Genomic DNA, 23,339 nt, shown 5'->3' on the forward strand with positions numbered 1-23,339 from the left:
TGAAGTTCCGTAGAGCCAACCTTTGTTCCTACTTCATGGTTCAAGGCTGCCCTGACTTTGCCATAAGAATGTCACCTTTATAGGGTTTTTGCACCTATGTTTGTTTTCTGTTCCTTTCCACAGAGAAGACTGGGGGAAAAGATGGGCTCTGCTTCCAATTGTGTCCTGTAACTGGTTTTAGGTGCTGTGATATAATATAACAAAAAGCTTTCCGCATATTAGATAACTAACAGTGTTTTGGTTTTGTTTTTATCATGAGATTAGTATTGAGAGAGGCACAGCCAACCCAACTATCCTCCATCTGTGAGGAGAGTAAAATGATGAAGCCTTCTAGTTTGATGAGAATATGACTGAAATAACTTGGGGATTAAGGACGTCTCTTTTTGGTAGAGACCCAAATAAGAATTGTATGAACGAAACAAAGACACTGAAGCCTGGATCAAATAATCTCACTTGATGTCACTATGCCAGGTGATGCAAACGAAACACAAACGAATTTGAATCTTTGAATCTGGTTAAAATTTATGCTGACTGTGCTCTCTTACTTTTGTCAATATATACAGAAGTTATATGTAAATTACATCCTAATCCCTTATCAAATTTAGAGCAAATTATGAAACCTACTTTGAAATTCAACAATTATTTCCATAAACTAGATGGGGTAGAGCAGAGACTCAGTGGGTTCCATAACCGGCTACCTTTAAGATATGGCTCCCACTATGACTCTCTTTGAAACATTTAGCCATTTAACTTAAAGCGTATACAGAAGAGAAATTGTACCTTAAGATGGGTACTTTGTTTTAATCAACACGAGGACGTACGCTACAAGACATTTAAGGGGATTTACTTCCGAAGCCTTCTAACAGAATCTCTTGTGTGTCACAAGGTGAAGCATGGAGAACATTGGAAGGAGTAACACACTGACTGTCTGCTCATTAATCCAAATCCCTGGAATGTGCCACACGGCTTTAGTCGTGTCCCCTGGGAAGAGAGCATCCACGGTTCTGCGTCGTGAGAGAAAAGGGAAGCTGGCAAGAACGCGTCTTCAATTCAAACTGATTCCTCCAGCGGCATCCATTCAAACAATAATACAAGTGAGAAAATTAGATGGTTACCAAGCATTATTTGGCAAAGACACAGCACCGTGCCTATCACTGACTCACAACAGATCCTCTAAGCCTCAGCTAACAGATTAAGTAAACATAGAAATAATTTTTTTTCTTTTTAAAGAAAGCTTGTTTATATCCTCTTTTACCATAAGATACGCTGGGGAGTTTATTCAAGAATTTGCTGACAGTCATATCCTTATTTTTCACGTTTCCAAGGTTCTTCTTCAACACTGCAGTCGGCTGACTTTCCGCTGGCTGCCAGAGTTACCTGAAAATAATTATCATCAATATCCAGCTTACGGGCCACGAACCAGAAAAACCACCTGGGGGGTTATGTGGAGGACCACCAGACCCAGGTTCTACTACACGACGTAAATATTAATTTTAAACGTTGTTCCTTCCAAATTGATTTTGAACTTAGTTTTCAACACTGATTTGCAAACATTAAAAAAAATATACATATTTGCCTTGGGGGGTATTGAGCGACTAGAGATACTTTGCAAGTTGGGGGATAAATAACTTCTACTATGCTTTCAGGGTTATGAGGGTGTCTAATTACCCATAGACCCCCCCACACAACAATGCAGTCCTGAAAACATAGTGCCCTTGTGCTACTCCAAACAACCACAGAGAGAAAAACAATCCAGAACTAGGCAGCTACTTCTACTCATGCACGTGAAAGGTTCAGTTGCAATGAGGCCAGGTGGAGTTTATACACGTCCAATTTTCAAATCGTGATGGTCTGGCTCTACCATATAAGCTATCCAGGCTTTAAAAATTAAAAAGGAAAGGAGGGAATTAAAAGGCTGAAATCAGTATCTCTAAATTATTTCATTGCAGACATTTATCAATCAACTATAATCCCCAGACTGTCAGTATTATGCTTCCCTGGCTCTCAGCGAACTGAACCCTTACACAGAGTGGGAAGTTTTCCCCTCCACATCTAAGTCGTTTTCCTAGCTTACCTTCCATCTGTCTGTCCTCAACGTCATGTGCAAACTTAAACCCACGACTGATATTCCACATAATGGAGAGACTGGATTTATGGAAGCATTAGAATATGGAGACATGACAAACGCAGCAATGTTTGAAAGAAATCTGGCCTTCTTCTTACCCAAGTGGAAGTGAGAGGCATGCATTACACACACAACATGCTAGGAACAGAAAACCTTTCATGAACCAAGCAAATGAAAATAAAAACTACTCATTCCTCCGGTCCCCATGAGGCCCCCGCATTGTTTTTTTTTAAAAAAAAGACCATGCAACAAGCAAATGAAAGCATCACACGCAGTTCTTCTGATTAAAATTAAAAACATTGCGTAACTTCAAACTACGGTTACAAGGCAAGAGTTTGAAAATAGAGAGACCAACATGACAGAACAATGCTCAGAATGGTTAAAGTTGTGACCAGAGCAGCAGCAAACTTGTTTCCCCTTCAGTGAACTGTCAGGAAAGACGGCCAGAGACAAACTAACTGCCCGGAGCAAGCTGCCCGTTCACCATGACCTTGAATGTACCTATTTGGCTTTCAGTGATGAACCAGATCAATAGCTGTGCAACATTATGAATCATGGTGCCTTTGGAGAACCGGACAGAGCTCAGGTGGCAGGGGCAGGGAGGCTGTTGTTTTCAAATACCAAGACCTGTGTCTCTGAAGTAGCTGGGACTGCAGCTTTTTTGGCATTCCCTTTTTCTGGCTGGATTAAAGGAAGCAGGGACTCCGCTCCCCCAGTCTATTCCACCCGGCTCCGTCCCAACACCTGGGTAACGGAAGAGCCAAAAGGGGAGAACTGGCAGTAAGCAGTGATGTCTCCCAACTCAGCTTTTAAAACAGTGAGACTGAGAATGGACCAGAAGGAGGTTCAAAGGCAGGAGTAGATGGGACTCAGATATTCTGGGAAAGCCTTCAAATTCATCTCCGCAGCTCTGACTGCCTCCTTTGCATATAGGTGTCAACTCAGTTAACTGGTCTAGAGCGAGAAGGGTCGACTGGCCTCGCCTCACAATCTTCACTGAGCTGAACCCATCACTTCACTAAAAACTGCAAACCGCCAAAGAGTTACTAAACCAATATGGCCGTTTCATCATTTCCACGATCTGCTCAGTTTCACCATTTGACCATCTAAACACTAATTCACCAACGAGTTTGCAGGTGGTTGGTTTGGTGGTCGATTACCTAGAAAGACTGAGCCACTATCTCTATCAAACTGTCCAGCAAAAAAGGTTATCTGAATTAAAGCATGGGGTCGAGATGCTAAAAGTACACACTCAATAAATATCTCTGAACAGCCTACTGCAGGCCTGGCACTGCTTTAGGGCACAGCAGTGATAAACAGGGACACAGTCTCTCTCATGGGCTTACTTCACAGTGATAGAGACAGCTGACCAACATTTCCCTGTCCAACAAACAGGGACTGAACTGTTTGCTAAAATAAATGAAGCACGTTTGTCCTGATATGCTTTAAGGGAAAAAAAAAGTGCAGGAAGTCTGAAATCTAAAGACATCTCCATGCCTATACACTTTCCTCAAAACTCGTCCTACACCATATCGTTAAGAAGCCTCTCCTGAGATGCTCCAAAAGGGCCGCAGCAAAGGCAGTTAGCCACTAGGACTCTTCTTATATATAACTGCAAAGTTAAAGAATATATGTGGTGATCTTATTTTGTTTCCTACTACTATTTTTCCTCATAGGGAAGTAATTGCGATCAAGCTGTATCTCCACTATACAACTGCACATTCATTTTGCTGTCCTCCAGTGCCTAACTCAGGGCTTTGCCGATTATGGGCACTCAATAAAACTTGACTAATAATCAAAATATAGGAGGTCATAGGAATAAGATGGGGGTGCTCAATTAAACCCCACAAGGCACACGATGAATACTCGTTAAATATAACAGAGCATAAAGCTATTCCACGGAATGTTGACCCTTGTTCACCAAAACTAACATTTTGATGGCGAATAATCCAGCACAATCACTGAGATGTGGAAAACACGAACTTTCCAGGAGAATGGAGTATACCATTTAGGTGCATCTGAATTTCTAACAATTTTAATTGTTTTCACTGAGCCAATTAATTTATGCAGTTGCCTCTTGATGGGCGGGGTCCCTCCCTAATTTGCATCAGAGCCCTGGTTTACCCACACATGTAGCTTATACAGAGGGGATGAACCAAAGATGGTGGCTGCACCTATGATACAGTCCAGTAGAGGGGATTGCTTCTGTGTCATCCTTAGTTGTCTGGCAGAAGCCATGGCATATATTTGGAATGACCCAGAAATAACATAGGGAGAAATTAACTATTAAATGAGATCCGTCAACAGGAATCAAAAAGGTATCAGAAATCTGCGTTCGGTTCAGATCGTCCTCAGTGGCCACTTACAACCCTTAAGAGTTGACACTGCTCACCTGCCAGGGTTTCTCCAAGTTTGCTTCACTCTGGTCATGACACTTTGACAATGTCAAGTTAGTTACAATGAAGGCTAGACAGAGCCAATCAAGCTTGAAGACTTAGCATCCAACAGCTTGGAAAAGAGTCCAGAACATCCGTGCTTCAGGAAGAATGGTGCTGCCAGGCAGTATGTGACATATAGTGTTTTTTTAAAAGCCATCTATGGATAATTGTCCTGAAGGAGAGTTATTCTCTACTTGAAATTGCTTCCCCATTCTTGGAGCAGAGTGATTGCCAGGTGAAAACTCACCTTCCCACAAAAATAATGAAGAGAAAGATAGCTGCACAAAGTCATGTGGGCACACTTTTGACCAATACATGATATACAGCAAGAAGGAATACTTGTGCTGTGTAAATCAAATGATTCTGTGTATTCCTCTTGATGTTTCACTTGAACAGAATATTTGAAAGCCAGCAAGGCCCTAGAAACCCCAAATTCTTGAGCATAATATTCAAAGAAAACTGATTGAATTTGTGGAGTGGGTGGACGGGGGAGTCAAAGTGATTGTTTTACATCACGTGGATAAAACAAGCAACCGATTGGCTCTTTCACCATTAGCCTTGTTGATTCCCTGCCACGTTAGACACAGAGTTAGATGATCTGGGACTCACAGACGCTTGAGTTACACGATTCTTTAGAAGAATAAATGTGACAATAATACATGCAGGGCTTTAAGAAACTGAGCATGCACTTTTATATACAGGTCTCGATATCCATGAAGGGGAAAGGTACCTTGCACTCATCTACTATGACAGAGTTGTGTGCGACATAGACACATTGGTTGGAGTTGTTTTCCCTGTGGTTCTTCATGTCATCATAAATGGACTGAGTCTTGGTCATTTCAATATCTTCATGCACTCGGTGCTGGGAGTCAATGGTGTCCAGCTCAGACTTGGAGAGGTGATAGACAATCCCAGCCCCAAAAGAGTCTCCCACAACATTGACGGATGTTCTCATCCTGTCCCTGGGGACAAAGAACAGGACACGTTTCGTGAGGAAGCAGTACGATGTGATGGTTGAGAGGTCAAGGTCTAGAACGGAGAGAACCTGGGGTTGAGTTCTGGCTCTACCTTTCCCTCTGCCTGGTCTGGGGCAAGTGACTTAACTTTTAGGAGCCTTGATTTCCTTGTTTGTCAACTGGAGATAACAATCATACTCCTCGCATAAGCTCGTATGAAAATTAAATGAGACAATGTATGCAAATTGCTTAGTAAAATGTCTAATGAATGGTAAGCGCCCAATAAACAACAGGAAAAGAGAAAGGAGGAGGAGGGGAGGAAGAATTAGAGGGAAATAATGTGTCCAGATCTCAGAATTAGCTCCCAGACTGCAGCCATTCCTAGCTGTGTCCAGCAAGTCCTCTTGATTTAAACTGTTCTTCAAAGGTTCCGGATTACCTCCACTTATCCTATTTACTAATTCTACAGGAAAGTGCAACCACCTGTGAATTCCCCCATAGTAGAAAATTCATCTTTTTTGTAAGGATCAAAACAACACTGCCTTCTCCCTGGGCCCCAGTCTGTCCCTAGCACACGCATACACAGCTGTTGGGTAAGAAACCCAGTCACAATTTCCTCCCTGACCTATATGTGTAGTGCCTATGTGTCCTGAAAAAAACCAAAATGCTTTCTCTTGCGCTCTCTGTTAATTAAAAAAAAAATAAAATCTTCCAGAGGGCCTCTTGAACCAAGAAGGGTTGAGAAAAATCCTTCCTCAAATCTTGTTTCTCAGGTTCTGACTTGAAAAAAATAGGATGGTTGATAACATCCCCTCTTAGAACGTCAGCACCAGGAAAACTAATTAAGTTCTTAAGAGTAAGTTGTAGTCTCTCACCCATAAGTTTAAATCGGTGTGAAGAGTCCTTTTGACCAGGCTTATGAGGTACTCAAAGCTCTAAAAGGAAGGATGCTGGAAAACCACAAAGAAATGAAAGAAAAAGAAGGAGTTTAGGTAAAAATGCTGCTGAGACATCTTAGTTCAGGGCACTCTAGTCTTCAATTTGAAATAAATAAATAGGGCTTCCCTGGTGGCGCAGTGGTCGGGAGTCCGCCTGCCGATGCAGGGGACACGGGTTCGTGCCCCGGTCCGGGAGGATCCCACATGCCACGGAGCGGCTGTGCCCGTGAGCCATGGCCGCTGAGCCTGCGCATCCGGAGCCTGTGCTCCGCAACGGGAGAGGCCACAACAGTGAGAGGCCCGCGTACCGCAAAAAAATAAAATAAATAAAGGATGATACTAGAATTGGTTCAAGGCAAAGTGGAAACCTTAATAGGTTCTTGGAACTAAGGCCTAAAATAAATTCTAGTTGCTATGATCAAATCTATTTCTCATTAGAGAACAGTAATTATGAAGTTGTACTAGGAGGAGTCTGGCCTGGTTCTCTTGCAAGGAACTCGGGAGCCAGCTGGCCTTCTGGTTTCAAGCAGGAAGATGCTGCCCATGAAAGATCAAAGCCCAGCTTCCACTCTCAGGGGCATCTCTCCATCTGAGAAGGCTCTCCCCCTCCCTTCCGCTTTAGAGAATCTGCTTCAGCGTGATAGTCTAACGTGAATGAAGACTGGGTCTTGAGGTCAGCCACAGCATCAGGCTCTTGAAATCAAGGTCACTAAGAAGCCCCAGTATAAGGAGATGAGAAGGAATATGTATTAAGAAAAGCATGGACTCTGGAGGCAGGCTGACCTGGATGAAATGCCCGCTTTTCCCCTTACCTGTTGGACCACCTTGATCATACTTAACATTTGTGAGCCCTGGTCGTCTCATTTATAAAGTGGTAATAATAAAAGTGTTCCCTACATAAGGGTTGTTGTGAACGAAATGCTTGGCACAGTCCCAGACATTTAATAAGAGCTCACAAAACATTAATTTTACATGATGTATACTTTTAATATCACTATTAATCTGATCAAGTCAATTCATATATATTTTTGGCAGCTCCTAGGTAGAACATCCAAACACGCCTGCTTAAGCTCCTCTCTACCCTGAAAACATTAACCCTATTTATAGCCCAATTCCTATGGCAGCACACCCAACTAAACAGCTGAGTTTTGTTCATCATGCAGTTGTCGTCTACTTTGTTGCTTTTCAACTGTACTTTCCATCCCTCCTGGTCTGTGCTCTGAGCCATGCACCCAACACCCCTGATCAATTGTTAAATTCCAAAGAGCACTAAAGTCTTGGAGAGGAATGCTTTGAATACTCACTTATCTCATGGCCCAGAAGAATCTGCCTTATTGGCAAGTAGAGGGACCAAAGGTAATGGTGGTGGTGATGATGATGGTAGCTAACTTTTATTTGTATAGGAATCTACCTTATAGATATTACCTCTATATCCTCACTTAATCCTCACCACAACTCTATAAGAAGGACTATTATCCACATTTAAGAGATGGAAACACTGAGGCCCAAAGAGAATAAGCGACTTCCCAAAGTCACACACCCTAGTAGAGTCACAGAACCATATTTGGACACAGGCAACGTGACTCCAGAATCCCCGTACAGATGAACTGGCTTGCAAGGCAGAAATAGAGACACAGATGTAGAGAACAAACATATGGACACCAAGGGGGGGGGAAAACAGGGGCCGGGTGGTGGTGCTGGTATGAATTGGGAGATTGGGATTGACATGTATACACTAATATGTATAAAATAGATAATAAGAACCTGCTGTATAAAAATAAATAAATAAATAAATAAAATTAAACTAAAAAGGATCCACTGTCTGCCATGTGATGCAAAGCACCCAGGAGCCAGGCAGTCCCGATTTTGAATCTAGCTCAGCCACATATGAACGGTGTGACCCGGGTGACTTCCCCAACCAGAATTTTTCTCATCCAGTCAAAATACCTACTTTACAGAATTTGGGGAAGATAATGCCAGTTCCTGATCCACAGCTCGTACTCGTTATGTGCTGTCTCCTTCCCCTTTTGGAGATAAGCATCACTCATATCCCATCAGGGGGACAAAAGCACAAAATACTATGCTCAAGGGTTAATTACTTTGCCAGCTTAATAAAGCCATTTCCACTCAAATGAGTGATACAAGTTCACAAACTCCCCCTTCCTCAACCCTTGGCTTTCTTTGACACCAAACCCCACTCTCCTGAGCAGTCACTGAACCAAGTTTGGGGAATAGCACTTCTGGGTGAGCTTTCTCCAAATGTGCACAATGCTCATGTCTCTTCCATACGCTCAGGTCTCTTTGAATTTGAAAAAGAACTCTAGCCAATGGAAATAGTCACCAGGACAGTAATGGATGGAAGACAGAGTTGGGTGAAATCAAAGCAGACTAATGTTTGATGCCCAAATCAACATGCAAAGGGCCCTGGACTTAGGGCTAAAACCCTAACCCAAGTGTTCTAACTCTTTCACTTCTTACCTGAGCATGAAATATGGAATGAGGCTAATTCCAACTTCACAAGAAGTTGCGAGGGTTAAGTGAAATGAGAGACACAATGGGAATGCCTTAAATACTCATTAAAGATTGCAGGAGCACAGAAGCCTGAAAATGGCTAAGTGGAAATGAGAGAAGAATGTGGACTCTAATACTTGCTGAGTTCTTTGTTAGTTCATTGATTCATTCAACAGGTACATAACAAGCATCTTAGTGTGTGCACTATGCCAGGTGTCCAAGCAGTAAAGAGCAAGAAAAGACCCTTTCTTTGTTCTCTTTTCTGGTAGAACCCACACTCTCTTTACCTGTCTGTATCCCCCACTAGAGCAAGATAAATATTCTAATAGGAATAAGTGCTGCGTGTTCTTGGGTTTTGTAGGCAGGACAGTTTATCTACACTTGGGCCCCAGCAAAGGCTTGAATAGAAGTGTCTTGAGTCAGGCGCTACGGGTGGGTCTGAGATAATGAGCTAGAGAGAAGAGAGAACTAATACGTGAGAAATCTAAGAGGTGGGCGCCCTCAGGAGTGTTCAGGATGACTCGTGAGTACAGTGAGAGGCAGAAAGTAAGGACTGACTAAATCATGTATAGCCCTATCGGTCAAGTGCAGGAGTTAGAACTTCATCCCGTGTGTGACGAGGAGCCATGGGAGGGAAGGATCACGCTTGCTCCATTATAAAAGATGGCAAGACTGAAAGAGCAAAATCCACTTAGTGAAGATGTGGGGAATACGGACAAAGATGAATTTGAGAGACATTTAGGAGACAGAATTACAGGACTTGAGGACTGATTGGTTATAGAGAATAAAAAAGAAAGAGTGAAGAATTCCTCCCAAGTTTCTGGTTTGGACAACCAGTGGACAGGACTACCACATGTAGGGGACACAACTGGTTGGGGTGAGAAAGATTCTGGTATCATGTCCTGCAAGTGGTTGGGAATACGGACTAAAGGTCAGGAGAGACAGCTGAGCTACAGGTAGGAAATTAGGAGTCAACACATAGAGAGGCCATGGATGGGAGCCAAGGCAGGTTCAGTTCATCCTTGGGGAGAAGCAGAGTGAGACAAGCAGACAATCTAGTCTAGAACGCGCAGGGACACCAACGTTTAAGGACTGGGCAAAGGAGTAAGAGCCTGCCAAGGTGGCAGGAAATTAGAAGAGCCTGGGGGAAGAGTGTTTCAAAAATAGAGGTGTGAAGGACAATACCCATGATTGCCTGGAGGTCGGGTGAGATAAGGGAAACCAGTGTCTCTTGGTTTCAGCAAGGAAGAGGCCATGATTGACCTGGCAAGGGTAGTTTCGATACAGAGGCAGGGACAACAGAAGCCTGCTTGCCATCACTAGAAACTTGAACGAGAGATGAGGAAGAGGGCATTACTATGTAGAATCAACTTATTCAAGAAGACTGACTGAGACGGCAAGGAGACAGAATGGTAGACAGAGGCAGACGGAAGACAGAAATTTCAGTTTGCTTTTGAGGCCACCAGGGGAATATCTGACCAACTCTGGGGAAGTCCGATTCTGGCCAAAAGCAGGATATGGGGATTTATGGTTCACATGTGGAAAATTTCTCCACAGGCAAATACTTTCATTTTCTCTCCCAACAGCCCTGACCAGTTCATGAAACCCTGCTGACCTCCGGAGTTTTTAGGCTGCTCGGTAAAAAGAATTTTAGAGTGCTTGCTGTTATTCTTGGGTCTGGATGTGGTGTGTCAGGACCTTGAGAAGGGGACAGAGGTGAAGGCAGAATCTTTAATTGAATGAATTCACTACAGATGACATAGCTATTCTTTGGGGACTACCAGGAATCAAAACCAAGAGGGGAGCTTGACGAAGCCCCTTCACGCGGCGGCGCCGGGTCTGGTACCCTGGAAGAAAAGCATTTGCCAAGGTGCTCTCTCTCCTTCTCCTTCTTTCAGTCTAAATCTTCTGGCAGGAAGACGGTGGGATTGTCTGGAAGTCCTGCTCACAGACGAACAGAACCAAGGGGGCAGGGTCACTCAAGACTCATCTGGTCCCTGGTATTGGAGTGAACCACATGAAATTACCATCTTAATGAGTCCAGAAAGGCCGACTATTGTCAATTTCATGTGAGTCAGCTTAATATTCATGGAAACAGATCACTGCGTCTGCCTCTCAGAATGCAGGGTGCGCAGTGTGGCAGGTGGGTCGCCTGAGGCCCCAGACCTTGAGAAGGCTGGCACGGTTCCGGGCAGCTGAGAGCTCAAACCACATGGGATTAGGGAAGGGAAGAAGGACCCACAGAAGCATGGGTTAAGAGTGTGAATTTTGGACTCAAGCCTGGATTGCAATCCTGGCTCCAGCAGGATTAGCTGGGAAAATAGCTTTTTCCACTCAGTTTTCTCATTTGTGAAACACGGAAAGTAATGCCCACCTGCAAGCATGTGGAGAAGGTAACAACAGCTAACCCATATGGAGCGCCTGTCCTCTGAGAGGTCCTCAGCCAAACTCTGCCTATAAAAGGCTTCACAGGGCGCCTGACCCAAACTCAGCGCTCAACCTTAACTGCTCACCGCCATCATCATTAGTCCAAGCGAAAAGGGGAGCAAATCACTTCCTATCTTACTCCTCCATCACGTCTTATACGTTCCTCTTTTGCACCTAGCACTGTGGGGATTTTCTGACCACATCTATCCCCATTACTAAGACTACTAGCCCTTTGAGAGTTGATACCATATTCGTTTAGGACATGGGCAGGACCTGGGGGAAGGAGGTAGGCAGGTATGTGAAGGACGCAGGGTGGGGATGGATCATTATTTAAGAGGTGGCAGCAGATTAACTCTAGAAAGAGAACTCTCTTTTGTTTAGCGAACATCCAGTTGGATATTTTGGTGGTGACAAGTTAGGATGCAGGACAAGATCCAGAAGAAGGAGGAGAGAGACACCGAGAGACACCAGATTCCCTTGCAGAGGAGAATGAGAGAGGTGTCTTGAAAGCTGGGGGAAGACACAGAGGAGGAGAGCCAGGAAGCCCAGTGGGGCAGGCAGAGACTGGAACTAAACAGGTGTAGGGAGAGGTTCCCCATGGTGGGGGACGCTAAAGGATTTTTTTTTAAAGAAAATAAATGCCTATTATTAACATTTTACTTTCTGTAAATTAGTATTAGCAGTGATTACTTCAGAGAAACAAGACCTGAAATTATAGGGGCGGAAAAATTTTCCCTTCTTCCCTTCTAGATTCTTTGGCCGGTCTAATAATTATATTGAAAATTTAATTTTGTACATATACAATCGCTTCTCGGCCTTATGGCTAAGATCAAGTGTAATTTTGTACATAGAGGAAAATTTAATTTTGTACATACCTGAGCCTTATAAAAATAGAAGACTCAAAAGCAGTCAGGCAGTTGAGGTTTATATGCCATCCTAAGCTAAGGAAGGGGATAAGGGTCTGGGGCTTGAAAGTGGGGGAAAAACAATTCACAGGAAGAGCAAATATTTGGTAAAAAAATGTTTGCCCTGCCACGCAGGTAAGTCTCTCCGGTGAAAAAGTTCTCCCTGGTAATAGCATTCTTCCTGGTATAGGCCTCCTTTCTAAATTCTTGTAGGCAGTTAAGGGGAGGTAAAAAGCTTGTCTTGAGTCTGCTGGGTCTTGACTGCTTTCAGCTTAAAATAACCCACATGCCAACTGGCATTTTGCGAGGAGTCGCATATTCTGCTCCTTTTCAAGATTCAATTGTAGGTGATGGGGGACTTCTCTTTCTCATTTTATAACTCTCCCGAGCTTGGTCCCTCCTCTCCCTTCCAGGAGCACATATTTCTTTTGTGAGCATTAAAACATGATTTCGCTGTGTGGAACTATCGCCCCGCCTCCACCCCACCCCCCTGATGGGCAATCACACTGTGTCGGGTCAGGGACACTTCAGCAGGGGAAGAAAAGACTTAGTCGAAAAGGATAAGGATGTCATGCTAAGGATGACAGAGAAAGAAGATGAGGTAAGATGCAGAAAAAAGGAGAAATCAGTGGAAATAGGAAATCAAAGCAAAAGGCTTAAACATGAGCCCCTAGACTCTTCAGAGATAGGGTAGATGTAGGGATTGGTGTTCTTTTCCACCAGACGTGGAATGAGGGTTAAATCAGTTATGTGTGTCTTAAATAAGAGAACGAGAACCCAGATGGGCAAGCCTGGAACATCTAAGGAGTAGCGGGATCGTCTGACTTTGAATCCCAGTTCAGCCCTTTAATATCTACTAAACTGAGATAAGTTTCTTGGCTCTGAGCCTCAGTTTTCTCAACTGTAAAACAGGGATAATATCACTAGCTGCCTCATAATTTGCTGCAACTTTTTAAACAAGTCTATGTAAAGTGCTTAGAACAATGTCTGATAATGAAGGGGCACTCACTGAGTATTAGCTGTCAGAGTCCTGGGTCCTTCTGATCTAGTTTCATTGAATGGATGCACACGATGTCAACCAGTGCTCAAAAAAGAGTAGAGATGCTCATATACTACAGTCAGGAATATACTGCTGCTCCCTACTTCTGGTCCATTGCTTCTGGAAGTCAGGTCCCTGGACCGATCATCAGTATCCCCTGGGAACCTATCAGAAAAGCTACTTCTTGGGCCCCTCCCCAGATCTCCTGAATCTCCAGGAGGTTTTGGTGCACGCTCGAGTTTGAGAACCAATGCTCCATTCCATCCTGGGAGGCTAATGAGGGAGCCTCTGAGTGCCCACTGCAGGGTGGAGGCTCCCTCAGGCTTCCTTATAAGTGCCATCTCAAGTATACCCCCTCATGAGCAAATATGTCCCCAGGAACAATCTCACTATAGCAGTCCCATGTGATAAGTGGGCCGTAGATCCACTTGGCTTTCCTTTTCCCAGACCCAGTTATTTATCATCTCTTCCTGGTATTGGCCCACAGTTCTCCTTCCATCCTGAATCCTTCAGAGAGAGAGGGGTGTCACAAGATCTCATAAATACCTGCCAAGGACTCCTGTTACAAAGGGCTTCTTAGATTCTGGGGAAGGTTCTGTTTTTACCAGCCCCACCCATCCGGTGTTCTAGGACTCGGATACTTTTCAGGGCTCAGAATCTTGGTTTCCACCATGACATTTACAGAGCAGCTAAGCCTGTTCATTGAAAAACGTCCAGGGCTCGGCGGGCAGTAATGAGGCTGGCTGATCTCCAGCAGTTGGCAAACACCATGGCACATTAAATGTCACTGCGGGCTTTGTTTGGTTTTAAATTGAAAAGTTGAAAGCTTACAAATTGAAAGCTTACAAACCTTGCCTGGGGAGGAAAAGAAATGCCCCCCTGTTCTTTGTCTCTGCTCTCCCCCCACAGACTACGTGTCACCAGGGAATCCCTGCACCCCCTCTCTCAACTCATCCCCCTGCCCCACTCACACGCTGATGGGCACCCAACAGCCACGGCGCCCATGACCAAGAGTGTGTTTCCAGAGCTCCTCTTGCTGGTGACAAAGAATGTGGAACCATTCCTAATTCAAAGCAGATCTGACCGAGCTACAGACCCCTATGCACACTTTCCCAGGATCCTCTACCCTCCCTTCTTCTTTTCTTCTGAAAAGGAACGTTCATGCTTATTTGTATACAAACATCCATCACCAGCAGAAGCCTAGTCTGGGTCTTAAAACTAGAAGGGCACTCAAGGGCATGGGGTCTAGACTGTGCTTTCAAGCTGGTAAGTTACTGTTCCCATTGTACACACGACCAGCTGAATCCAGAGAGTAAGTAACTCGCCCGCAGCCCCACAGCGACTAGGTGCAGAGCTCAGACCCAGGGCTCCTGCCTCTGCCTTTCTTCCCTTGTTCACGGGGCCTCTTTCCATCTGAGATCAGACCCCAGAACTAGAGGCGAGCCTTCAATCACTCTTCCCTTTCCAGCTGCAGCCTGGGGTAGAGTTTTCTCAAATGCAATTTCATCAATAGAGTTAATCCAAATGCATCATCATTTTCTTGTTGTTCAGCCAACTCCCTTCTGCTAGCACATTTCAGCCCTGGAGTTAAGACGCCCTGCTCTGGGTGCAAGTGTGAGCATGTGAGCGCCCATTCGCTAACATTTAGGTCAGGAGGAGACAGGGTCTTGAATGTTTCATGAGGTGATTCTCCTCCAACAGGCTTGGAAGCACATGACTGTCAGAAAGACAGGGCCCACAGTGAATGACCTGGGGGGGGGGGTGGGGCTGGAGGACTTGAATTCTAAGAGTGGCTGAGACCTTGATTGTATCCCATTTGTCCCCACTTAACCTGTTTGTTTTGTTTTGTTTTAGTCCTGGGAGAGGGGGAAAAACCAGGTCAGACAAAAAACTCTCTGATTAGCATGTAGAACCGGGGGTGACCCGAATCGGTCTGTTTTCCCCAACATCTCTGACTCTGGACCCCTCTGTTCCTCCTCCCCACTGTTAGACCTGCTGGGTACCAACTAGGATGCTGTGTGCGGTGGCGTGAAGGGCCCTGACCTGGCCGCACAAGCTCCCCTGTGCCTTTTGATGCCCAGTTTCCTCATCTGTTAAACACACCATAGTGATCTTTAAGGATTAACTTTAAACTGATGTAAAGAGCATGGATGGGGAGGGGGAAGGGTAAGCTGTGACAAAGCGCGAGAGAGGCATGGACATATATACACTACCAAACGTAAAATAGATAGCTAGTGGGAAGCAGCCCCACAGCACGGTGAGATCAGCTCGGTGCTTTGTGACCGCCTAGAGGGGTGGGATAGGGAGGGTGGGAGGGAGATGCAAGAGGGAAGAGATATGGGAACATATGCATATGTATAACTGATTCACTTTATTATAAAGCAGAAACTAACACACCATTGTAAAGCAATTATACTCCAATAAAGATGTTAAAAAAAAAAAAAAAGAGCATGGTGGTACCACGAAATATCTGCTCCTTTCCTTCATTCCTGATAACACAAGTACATTTTTCCACTGAAATGCATTTGCATTATAATGGAGGCAGCATTTATAATAATAACTGTTAAAGAGATGAATCTCTAATGGTGGATTTCAAGCCTCAGCAACAAGCCCAAGAAGAGAATAGGCAACGTAATTGGAGCAGGCAAAGGACCCTCGATGACAACGAAAGTTCAAGGGGCAAAGAGGCAGGGGGCTCAGTAAGCCAAAGCCACAAGGGAAGCAGCTGGGACTTTAATAGCTTCCTCTGTCTTCCTTCATGTGTAGAAAGGCCCCTGGTTATCACACAGCAGCTCTGTGGGTGACTTTTAGCATGCATTTATTGAGCTCCTGCTGTGTGCTCTGTCCCCAAGCGGTTGCCACCGTCTTCATTTCCTCTTTGTCCTCCTCCTAACCAAATCCAACCCCACCCCTTTGTCTCCATCCTATTCCCTCCAAATCCTTCCACGATTCACCGCCACTGAATCTCAGCTGCCCCCATGACTGCCCCGTCTGAATGGACCTCATGAGAAAGATTGCCCCTTGGGGCCAGCGTAGGGCACAGAGAGCAACCAAGGTGGCACTGAGGACCCCGCCACCCCCGCCTGAGAGAGACAGGCAGGGACAGATAAGAGTCATTTCCTTTGCTCGTCACCTTCCCACTAAAGGCATTTCCAGAGCATTTCTCTGGTGACGGAAGAACCAGTCAGGAAGATCCGTGCCCTTCCTCGCAGCCCTCCCGAGTTGAACAGATTCAGTGCACTTCTCAGTTCTAACCTAAACTTCAACAGCAAGCAAGCTTTCTGGAAAGACCAGGCTTCCTTCTAGCCTTCCCAGATGTCCTTCTTCCCTTCAGTCACTTGCACGTTTCTCTCTTTGGAAGGGTGGTTGCAGAAGAGTGGAACTTGTTTTAGCATTGAGGAAGCTCAAGTCCATAAAATGTGGCTTCTGGCTCTTAAAATCTTTGTCAATAAATGTCAGAAAGATTGCTAATGGAATGTAGGATAATAAAAAGAAAATAAGTGTGAGCACTTTGGCCTTGGATCTCTGCACTTGTTACTCCGAGCCTCTGACTTTGAAGCCAATGGCATCCCCCAGCTCCTGTCACTTAGCTCCAGTGCTGGACCGGAAGTATCAGTGTACGTCCCATAGAATATCAGAGCCCCAGTGAGACCTTAGCAAGAATTGATTCCAACCTCCTTTGGGGGACCATCTGGCTAGACTGACCCACCTTTGGGAATGGGCTGAGAGTCCCACACTAGGACAATGCCCTTCACTGGGAAAGGGAGCTGGGCTATGTATACACTGTCAAGTTCAAGCATCTCTGCATGGCCTCAAGGCTGTCCATCTTGCCTCACCTTTTACCACTCCTTGCCTTACACTTTGTGCTCCAACAATATCAAACCACTCATAGGTCCCCATACGATTTGTTGCCTCAGTGCCTTTGTGTGGGCTGGCCTTGACCAGAATGTCCTATTTTCCCCCCCCCACTTATGGACACCTGGGTAACTTCTACTTACCCGTTATGATCCAGCTCAGCTATCACTGCCTTTAGAAGCTTGAATGCGGCCATGATTATGAATTGGTGGCCTCCAAAGCCAAGCAGACATAGGGCCAATCTCTACTCATTCTCCCTAAACCTCAGGCTTCTTATCTATAAAATGGCAGTTGTTAGAGGCGGCGGTGAAGGGCTCCATGCAGCAGCTGGCACATAGTAGGCCCTCAAATTCAGCAGCCATCTTCCTTGTTTTCTGACTTCTCCACTCTGCCCTTCCATCCTAGACTGGGATGTGTGTCTGTCTCTATCGCTATTCTTTTATGTGTGTGCTCTTTTAAAATCTACTTTGTTGTAGTGTAATTTACATACAATAAAATGTATCCATTTTAAGCGTGTGGTATGGTGAGTTTTGACAAATGTGGACACCTGTGCATACCTGTGTACATGGAACATTTCTATCCCTCCTAAAGCTTTCTTTGTGTCCTTCCCAGTCAATCCTCATGCCTCTACTTCTGGGCCCAGGCAACCATGATCTCTTTCTATTGCTAGAGATTATATTGTCTTTCCTAGAGCATCATATAAATGGAATCAGACAGTATATCTTCCTTTGTGCTTCGTTCACTCAGCGTAGTGCTTTGAGATCCTTTGCCTGCTTTGGTATGGGTCCCTTATAGCACAGGCTCCGGATGTGCAGGCTCAGCGGCCATGGCTCACGGGCCCAGCCGCTCCGCCGCATGTGGGATCTTCCCGGACCGGGGCACGAACCCGTGTCCCCTGCATCGGCAGGCGGACTCTCAACCACTGCGCCACCAGGGAAGCCCCGCTTATAGCTTTGCTTTTAACTTTGTCTTATAATTTACCTGCTTCCTCCACTAGACTCTGAAGCCCTCAAAGATTCTTTTCCTTCTCTGGTTCCCAAATAAGCACTCAGCAAATGTTGGAAGGAAGAAAGGAGGAAGGAAACAGGGGAGTTCTCATGGGGATTGGTGAAGATCTTGGCTGCAGCCCTGCATCTTGTCCACCCCTGGGAGGCAGTGTTCACATCCCCAGCAGAAGCACACACACAGACACTTACAGCAGCCAGTCCACAGCCACCAGCAGGCTGATGTCCTCGGTCGGCAAGCCCACAGCCGTCAGAATGAGGAGCATGGTGACGAGCCCGGCACTGGGGATACTGGCTGCACCAACGCTGGCCAGCGTGGCCGTGAGGCTGTGAGAACAGAAAAGGCCAGGTCAAGGGAAGAGAAAGTGGTCTTGGCAAAACCATCCCTGGCAGGCAATTCTCGGCTCTAATTTCTCCCGGCAGTCATAAAATCCCCTTTTCCTCCCAAGGAATAAAGAAATCTGGAGTACCAAGACCCAGGAAATAGGGTCTATTTGGATTCTGCTTAACCTTGGTGGAAACTTATAAATTCATGGATGAGAGTCTTACCCCCATCATGATATCCAGTTCACTGAATCTATCACAGGGCTCAAACAAGGTAAGCGTGGCTCTAAAAGCAGGCAAGGGAATATTAAAGAAGAAAAACAAGTCACCCTTAATCCTTCCACAGGAACACCACAGCATTCATTTCTGCTTACCCCTTTACGTCTCTGTGAGAAGCAGAGACTTCTAGTCTGCGTGGCAAGAGTCTGAGAAGGTTGCCAGTGTTAACATGAGAACTCGTAACAGCGAGTATCCAGACTCAACCGAGTGGACATCGGGAGAACAAATCAAAAGAAATCCAAAGGGCATTAAGGTTCAGATGCCTGGACGTTTCACCATGGGCTGGAAAATACATTATTCAGAAAGAGGGTGCCACGAAATGACAATAAAATAACAGGAGGCTTTCCTTCTGAAGCATCTCATCCCTTGCTTTCCAAGCAATGCCTAGGGCATACCCAGCACCATTTTGAAGTCATCTCCGGAAGAGGGTTTAATCTAGGGTTCAAGGGCCCTGTCTAGACACCAGAGGGCCTCTGTGGTCCAGCAAAGAGCAGTGACTTTTTCTCCTCTTTTCTGGATGTTAATTATAAAAGCTATCATCATTTCTAAATGGAAGGAGGCTTATGAAAACATGGATTTGCAACTTGCTTTTCTAGCTGCTGAAAAGAAAAAAGGGGCTGCTTTCTTTGTGGTTATATGATTCCAGAATTTTTTTGGTAGGTCTTCGGGCTTGAAACTAAGAATCAGACTCCCAAACTGGTTTGCCAACTGGTGTGTCCAAGCACGGAATCCTGGTCTTACAGTCAAGAGGAACCCAAATTTACCTACTCTTACATATGAGGAAAGAAAGGTCCTGGGAGGTTTTGTGTTTTGCACTGGGTTTTCCACATTGCCATCCTTCCCCTAGGTGGGATCTAGAACCCATCTTTGCTTTTCCCCTGCTCCATTAACGTGGAGTTGTTGTCAGGGTTTAAAGAACTCCATTTTGGTGGGAGATCCATCTAGGTCATAGGAGGTAGTAGTGTGTAGTGGTTATCAGTGAAGGTTCTAGAGTTGAATGACCTAGGTTCAAATACCAACTCTGCCACTTAACCACATGACTTTGGGCAACTTACTTAACCTCTTTGTGCCTTGATTTTCTTATCTGTAGAAAAGAAGATAACAATGGTGTCTCACTTGTAGAGGCATCAGGGGCTCAGAAATAAAGCACTTAGAAGAGGCCAGCACATTGCAACCAGAGTTGCTTTGCAATGAAAACACCCCTAGTCCTGAGAGTTGGCAGGTGGGAATTCTCAGTCATTTTCCCAAGATGGATAGAACACCAGGGAAGGGGAGCTTCCCAAGTTCCAATGATCTTGGCCTAGGCAATTTTGTTTACATCTGTTGCTTCTGTTACATGAGTCACTCTTACACATCCCTGTGTACTGTGGCCACATTGTCTTGTTACCCCTTGGTTGTGTGAGACAAAATCCTATAAAGAAATCTTCCTGGTGGCTGGTTCTCTTTCTGTTCCTCCATCCCAATTATACCCTCACCTGACCACAGGTAGAGTGTCTGGGGCATTGTAAGTCCTGTAAAAGCTCCCTGGGCGGTGATCTCCCCCTGTCCTTTTATCCCCTCCTGCTTTTCCTGTCCTTCCCTGACTCATTTCCCTATGGCTGGTTCTTGGATGTTGTACAAGTTACCACACACACACATTAATCACAGCAGAATGTCACAGTAACCCTGCAAGGTACATACGGTAGTACCACTGATTGGAAGGGTGGAGAAACTTAGGGTCACACAGCTTGAACATGGTCTGCTGGGATTTGAACACTTGTCTGCTTGATTCCAATACCACACTGGCTTTTGATGTCCCTTGATTCCTCCTCACATTGAAAACGCTATGACTTAACGAATTTGCTGAGAATTCCTGGCCACTGTTCTCCTGCCGGCAGGGAAATGAAAAGATGAGGAATGTACTTGGAAGCACAGCAATGAAGCTGGACTTGGCTATATTTTTCTGACTAAATTGAAGACATTGAACTACATACACTCCATGGAGAGGGGGCGGTCCCCCCAGACACAGCCCTTGTGACATATACAGATATGGCAGATTCAGCTGAAGTTGCCAGGGGCACAAGTATTAAACACATTTGGCCAACTTTATCCTTTGTCCAGTGAAAATTCTCAGTCGTATCATTGTTAAAATAAAGGATAAATTTAAATAATTCAAGCACAGTCTCAACCACCTGGTCACTCCTTGGTACATCCTCCCACCTCTAAGTCCTCATCTAATGGTGTGAGCTTGATGCGAAGCATGGTTGCTTCATCAATGGGGAGAATTCACGGTCATTAAGAAGCTCTATTTGTCTTTGAATTTTAAAGCAAGGGAGATTGGCAGTCTTACATGCAATCTGTTAGGACAGGACTTAGATGGCTTGATAATCTGACCCAAAGCATGTTTTCCACTGAGTAACATCACAGCACTCACTATATCATAGTCACATTTTTCTTTCATATCCTAGGAGTACTGTATTTTATTAAGCATCAGTAATAGTAATAATACTAGTAGCTAACATTTATTGACAGGTGACTATGCTCTCAGCCACACTAGAATATGTGATTATTGTACCCATTATACAGGAAACTGAGGCTCCCCTACAGTCCTGCTATGGGCTGAGTTGTGTCCCCGCTGAATTCATTTGTTCAAGCCCTCACCTCCAGCGTGATGGTGTTTGGAGATACAGCCTTGGGAAGTAATTAGGTCATGAAGGTAGAGCCCTCATGATGGGATTAGTGCCCTTATAAGCAGAGATGTAAGAGAGCTCGCTCTCTCTCTCCATGCACCAAGGTAGGGCCATGTGAGCAAACATCTAGAAGGCAGTCATATGCAAGCCAGGAAGAGGACATTCACCAGGAGCTGAACCCGCCGGCCCCTTAATCTTGGACTTCCCAGCCTCCAGAACTGTGAGAAGTAAACATCTGCTGTTTGAGCCATAGTCTATGGTATTTTGTTACAGCAGCCCGAGCTGACTGAGACAAGTACATACCTCATAAGGTGGTTGTGAGGATTAGATAAATTAATATATGTAAGTAGGTGTGATCTTTAAGTTTGCAGAGAAGCGATGTGTTTTTAGTGACGTCTTGGAAAAGTATTCTTTCTGAATTTTTTAAAATGATGAATACATATGGTAAAAATACCTTTAGTAAAAACAACAAAAAATGTATGCTGTTTATTTGTAATATAATGTTACACTATATTGAGGAATCTCTTCCTCCCTGTATTTCATCATTTTTGCCGTCACTCCTTGGAATGCTGAAGGGAACGTATTTTAATGAAAGAGAAACTGGATCCAGAGTCAGTCGATGTTGGCCCCAGTGACAGCCCTGCTGGCTCGTTACTGATGGTATTACAGCCTCAGACAAACTACCATGCCCCTTGAAGCCTGTGCTTCCTCATCTATTAAACAATAGAAATAACTACCTTGCAATGTCACAGGACTGTTAAAAATCAAATAATATCAAACTTCTGAAGCAACTTCACATGGGCAATACACACATAAGGCATTAGTATGAGCCTGATTCCTTCTGAACCAATCTTCCCTTTGAGCCTGTCGGTAGTTCCTCTTCTCCTTTACTTCCCTCACCATTCTTCTAACTGGAGAACAGCAGTTCAAGCGGCCTCTGTGAAATGGAGTTAGCGTGGAAGGGGATAAGGTCAAAAGTTGTTTCAGTGCTTCACACCACCCATTTCACTCACCTTACGGTCACAATCTGGCCTCCATCTAGGATGACGCCATTCATCTGGGCTATAAAGATGGCGGCTACGGCTTCATAAAGGGCTGTACCGTCCATGTTAATGGTTGCTCCAACTGGTAGGACAAATCTGGTTACACGCTTATCAATCCCCAGATTTTCTTCTAGGCAACGGAAGGTGACGGGCAAAGTTCCGGCACTAAGGGGCAAAGAGAGAGAGAGAGAGAGACAAGAGTTATGTCCATTTTAGAGAAGCAAGACAAAGCACAAACCGAAATGCCCCCACAAAGCTTTCGTTCTTTTGTTCCAATCAATGTGACTTGAAAAAAGCAGTGTCTGGAGCTAAATTAAAAACCATCGATTTGCCATATAGGCCATTACAGAGTATTGAGTAGAGTTCTGTAATCCAGTAAAAATTTAAAAAATAAAATCCAAATAAAATCTAATTCTAATAATAAAGAAAAAAAAGCCCATTGATTTGGGGTCTCAAATACAATCTTATTAACATGGTAATAGTCAGCAAAATATTTTTGTTGGTTCTAGCTTTTGAGATCTACTCAGAGCTTCAAGTTCTCCTTTCCCTTTGGTCATTGTTTCCATCTTGGATTAAATATTGAAGCCCATGTGATTACCCACATCAATTGGGCTGCCAAAATAAAGTGTCAGAAAAGGATCAGCTATCAACAGTAAGATGGAATGAGGAATTCTTGAATGACCCATAATTTCATGCTAGAAACACTGTTTCCAACAAGATGACTACATGGGTTGTATCTAGCCCCTGGGAATTGCCCTGAGCCGGGCCTGCTAATGTTGAGAAGGCTGGACAAATACGTTAGTGACCATTCAGCAAGAGTCCAAGC

At 44.7% G+C, this 23,339-nt stretch overlaps 1 protein-coding gene across 1 annotated transcript in view; it reads right to left on the reverse strand.

The window, feature by feature from the left end:
- Positions 1 to 1,221: 1,221 nt before the first annotated feature.
- The window catches only part of SLC1A2 (solute carrier family 1 member 2), a 137,647-nt gene continuing 115,529 nt past the window's right edge, over positions 1,222 to 23,339 (reverse strand). The window contains exons 8-11 of the mRNA XM_065882920.1: positions 22,484 to 22,678; positions 18,391 to 18,525; positions 5,294 to 5,525; positions 1,222 to 1,377 (exon numbers count right to left, since the gene is read on the reverse strand). Of these exons, the coding sequence (XP_065738992.1) occupies positions 1,306 to 1,377; positions 5,294 to 5,525; positions 18,391 to 18,525; positions 22,484 to 22,678 (634 nt within the window). The 3' untranslated portion in view covers positions 1,222 to 1,305. The remainder of the gene's footprint in view (positions 1,378 to 5,293; positions 5,526 to 18,390; positions 18,526 to 22,483; positions 22,679 to 23,339) is intronic.

Source organism: Phocoena phocoena, chromosome 8, assembly GCF_963924675.1.
Source record: "Phocoena phocoena chromosome 8, mPhoPho1.1, whole genome shotgun sequence".
In the NCBI taxonomy this organism is placed as follows: Eukaryota; Metazoa; Chordata; class Mammalia; order Artiodactyla; family Phocoenidae; genus Phocoena; species Phocoena phocoena.